We start from the raw sequence: 4,183 nt of genomic DNA, 5'->3' as shown, positions 1-4,183 counted from the left end.
TCATAAAGGATTCCAAACATTTTTTATTACCCAATTTAGGTGAAGATGTTGGTGATAAGAATGTGGTTGAAGATCCAGCACGAAGAGCAGAATACAGCACTAAGCACTGTTGTTAGCATGCCAAGAACGAGTGTACTTGTCGTGACTGAGTTTAAATCAAAACTAGTACAACAGTGTATTTGTGAACAATTTACAAAATCTGAATGCCAGATTATTCAGAAAACATTTCATACTGAAAGATCAGCATCTTCATCTTTAAAATTAGCAAAATAATCTAAGGGACTTGAAACCCCTTAGCTACCTTACAACACCACTGCACCCAGGCATTCTCTCCATTCTCTGATTCTGCATGACTCTTCTAACCAATGATACGTCCTCCCACCTTCCCACGTCTGCATAAATGTTTGATAGGAGAACTTTACCTCCACCATGCGATGGTGCCAACCGTGCCAAACCCTCTGCAGCCCTCTCTCCTATATTGACATTTCCATGAGTTCTACATGCTGCTAATAAAGTTCCCCATATCACAATGTCAGCCTTCATTGGCATGCTCCTTATCATTTCCTCAGCTTCTTCTAATAGCCCGGCTCTGCCCAAAAGATCAACCATACAGCCATAATGCTTGATATCTGGTTCCACATTATATGCACTCTTCATGATTCTAAATATTCTTCGCCCTGGCTCCACCAGCCCAGCATGGCAACAAGCACTTAGGACTCCTATAAATGTAATTGGATTGGGTTTAATATTATACCTCTCCATATCAGAAAAAAGCTCAAGGCACATACTTGCATGTCCATGCGAGGCTAACCCACATATAATGGCATTCCATGGGGACACAGAATAGGTTTTATCTTGAATCTGATTGAAAAATTGTAAGGCACTGTTGATGCTCCCACATTTTGCATACATGTCAATTAGAGCTGCACGTAAATTGTCGTTCAATGGAATGGATTCATTACAAACGTATTCATGGGCCCATCTTCCTTCCTTCAATGTGCCTAAAGTGGCAATTGCAGAGAATACACTCACCATGGTAACTTCATTTGGTTTGATCCCACCAGCTACCATTTTATGGAAGAGTTCAAGAGCCATTCTAGACTGGTCGGTTTGTGCATAGCCAGAAATCATGGTACTCCACGAAAACACATCTCTTTCAGGCATCTCATCAAAGATTTGCCTTGCCCGGTCCATCATTCCATTTTTTATGAATCCAGAAACAAGAGCATTCCATGATTCTAGGTGACCCTTTGCACCCACTTCAAATTGCAAACAAGAAAGGTCCATCATCCCACAAGCTGCATAAAAATGGATGATAGTAGTCTGTATGAAATTGTAACAGTCAAAGCCTTTCTTAACAACCATTCCATGCAATTGTCGACCATCACTGATAGCATTCAGACGACCACATGCTGATACCAAATTCACAACCAAGATTTCATTAGGTGAAAGCCCACTTCGTAGCATTGCCTGATACATCACCAAAGCTTCATGCAAACAATTCATTAGGATATAGCCATCAATCATTGTGCCCCAAGAAATCACATCCTTATCAGGAATTCTCTCAAACAACTCCCTGGCCATGTCTACACGGCCTGCCTTAGCATATCCATTCAACATTACATTCCATGAGACTAAATTCACTTCAGGCATCTTGTCAAACAACCTTCTTGCTTCCCCTACACCAGAACAAAGACAGTACGCATGCATCAAATTCGTCGAAACAAGAACCAGACCCTCGACAAACAACTTAATAGCCAAGGCATGAATCATTCGACAGTTCAAAATTTCACCAAAATGTGAGCAAGCACATATCACATTCACCAGAGTCAAATCATTAGGGACAACACCATCAGACCTCATGTCCTTGAAAACCTCAAGAGCTTCTCGAAAGCAATCATTTTGGACAAGACCCATGATCATAGTGGTATAGGAGACACAACCTTTGGCAGGCATTATGTCAAACAGTTTGCGGGCATTGTTCAATTGACCAGCTTTGACATACCCACAAACCATAATGTTACAGGAAACAGGGTCCATCGTGGGACAAGCCTCAAACAGCAATTGGGCATCATTAATTGAACCGCGTTTTGCATACATGTTGATCAAGCTGTTTTGTATGAAGGTGTTGGAGTGAAGTCCAAGTTTCAATGTCAGGGAATGAAGTTGGCGGCCCTGAGAGGAAGAAGAACAGTATTTGAGAGCGGAAACCAACGCAAGCTCGCACTCGTAATGATTCTGGTGAATCCTCGCATTGCAGAAAATGCGAATGAAGTGAAGTGGGTCTAGCACGTGCGGAGGGGCTTTGGTGGAAATCCATCTTGATCTTAGAATTGGATTTGGTGATGAAAGCTCAACTGAAAGAAGAAAGTGTAGAGATCGGGACAAGGTTTTGAGTCTGAGACTCGCAGAATTTAACACCAACATCAGACGCGACCATTAGACTCAAAATTCGATCCTTCTCTGCTCTGTCATGATTTTCAAATGTCATCTACCTGAAAAATTATAGTTGCTAAATTAATCTGTAAAAATCACAAAATTTAAATTTTCTTTTTCTCATATACATGATTTACGTAGTCTCCCAAAGTTTACGATGAAGAATTAATCTATAAATATTATTTTGATATAGATAGAAATCACTTTAAATTAATATACATTTACAGAAAATAATTTTTATTGATTAAATATTATTTTAATACATATAAAAATTGAATTTGAAATCATCTTAGAATCACCAAGTTAACTCTCGTGTCCAAGGACACGTCTCATGATCACTTGACAAGAGAAGTGGTTATTTAAATGGGTTTTAATTGTTTAAAAGATATGAAAAAATGTTTCTAAAGATTTTTAAATAAATTCTTACTCATTAGAATAATTGTTTAAGACTTCATAAATTTTAAACTAAATTATATTTTTTCCTTTATCTTAATTTTGACTAAATCTTAATTTCTAATTTTCTTTGTAAAATATTTATTTTAGTCTTTTATCTTTTATATTTATGTTGATTTTATTCCTTTTAAATAATTTTTTTTTTTATTTTGTAATGTACTTCTAAATTGATTTTTGATTGATTTAATTAATTAGTACATGAAACTTCTAACATCGAACTCACCTATATAAAAATTATAAAATTCAATTAATATTTGAATTTACAAAAATTATAAATATAGTAAAAATTATAATATATATATATATATATATATATCTTATAAGTAACTAAAAAATAATGTGATTTTTTTTTTAAAAAATTTAGTTGGTATTTAAACTTATTTTCATACAATTTTCGTCATACTTATGACATTTTTTACTTTAAATTTTGCATGAGGCCTAATTGAAAAAAAAAAAAAAAAAAACTGTGTTTATATTTAAGGCAAATTTTGAAAAGGCATATGATTCTGTCGGTTAGGAGGTTCTTTACTATATGCTAGGGTGGATGGGATTTGGAGAAAAATGGATTATATGTTTCTCAGTTAGGAGGTTCTTTACTATATGCTAGGTGGATGGGATTTGGAGAAAAATGGATTATTTGAATCAAAGGGGTGGTTGGAATTTGCATAGTATCGATGTTAGTAAATGGGTAGTGCAACAATAGAATTCTCGGTCCAGAGGGGACTTTGCCAGGGCAACCCTATGAAGCCTTTCCTATTTTTAATTGTAGTGGAAGGAATTGGGGGATTGATTAGGGAGGTAGTGAGTAAAAATCTTTTACAAGGTGCTGAAGTAGGGGAGGAAAAGTTACGTATAAAGTGAGAGCATTGGATTGAGATTTTAAAAGGTTATTATAGTAAAAATAGTTTTATAAATTTTAAAAGATTTTTTAAAAATTTAATGACTTTTAAGAGTTTTTTTAAAATGATTTTGTAATAATGTAATAATTTTTTAATATTTTTTTAAAAAAAATTAATTAATATTTTGTAATATAGATTTTAATTGATTTGTATCTTGAGAATTTATAAGATTTGAAATGATTTTATTAGATTTTAAAGGATAATATGAATTTTTAAAACATAATACAATTAATAGAAAAAAGCTTAAATGTGTTTTTAGTTTCTATAAAATTAATGATTTTGATTTTAGTCTTTATAAATTTTTTTTTTTATTTTTCATCTTTCTAAATTTTATAAACATTGTCTTTGGTCCTAGTAAAATAAGTAAATTTTAATTTTGATCTTTATAAAATATT

General features: G+C 33.7%; 1 protein-coding gene across 1 annotated transcript; it reads right to left on the bottom strand.

The window, feature by feature from the left end:
* Positions 1–2,588, bottom strand: MEF18 (mitochondrial editing factor 18). The gene has a single exon (XM_020348237.3). It carries the CDS (start codon positions 2,425–2,427, stop codon positions 298–300), a length of 2,130 nt encoding a protein of 709 aa, XP_020203826.1. The 5' UTR covers positions 2,428–2,588; the 3' UTR covers positions 1–297.
* Positions 2,589–4,183: the final 1,595 nt, after the last annotated feature.

Source organism: Cajanus cajan, chromosome 1 (assembly GCF_000230855.2).
Source record: "Cajanus cajan strain Asha chromosome 1, NIPB_CcT2T_4, whole genome shotgun sequence".
In the NCBI taxonomy this organism is placed as follows: domain Eukaryota; kingdom Viridiplantae; phylum Streptophyta; class Magnoliopsida; order Fabales; family Fabaceae; genus Cajanus; species Cajanus cajan.
Note: the sequence above shows the minus strand (reverse complement) of the source record. Positions and strands in the feature narration are given on the sequence as shown.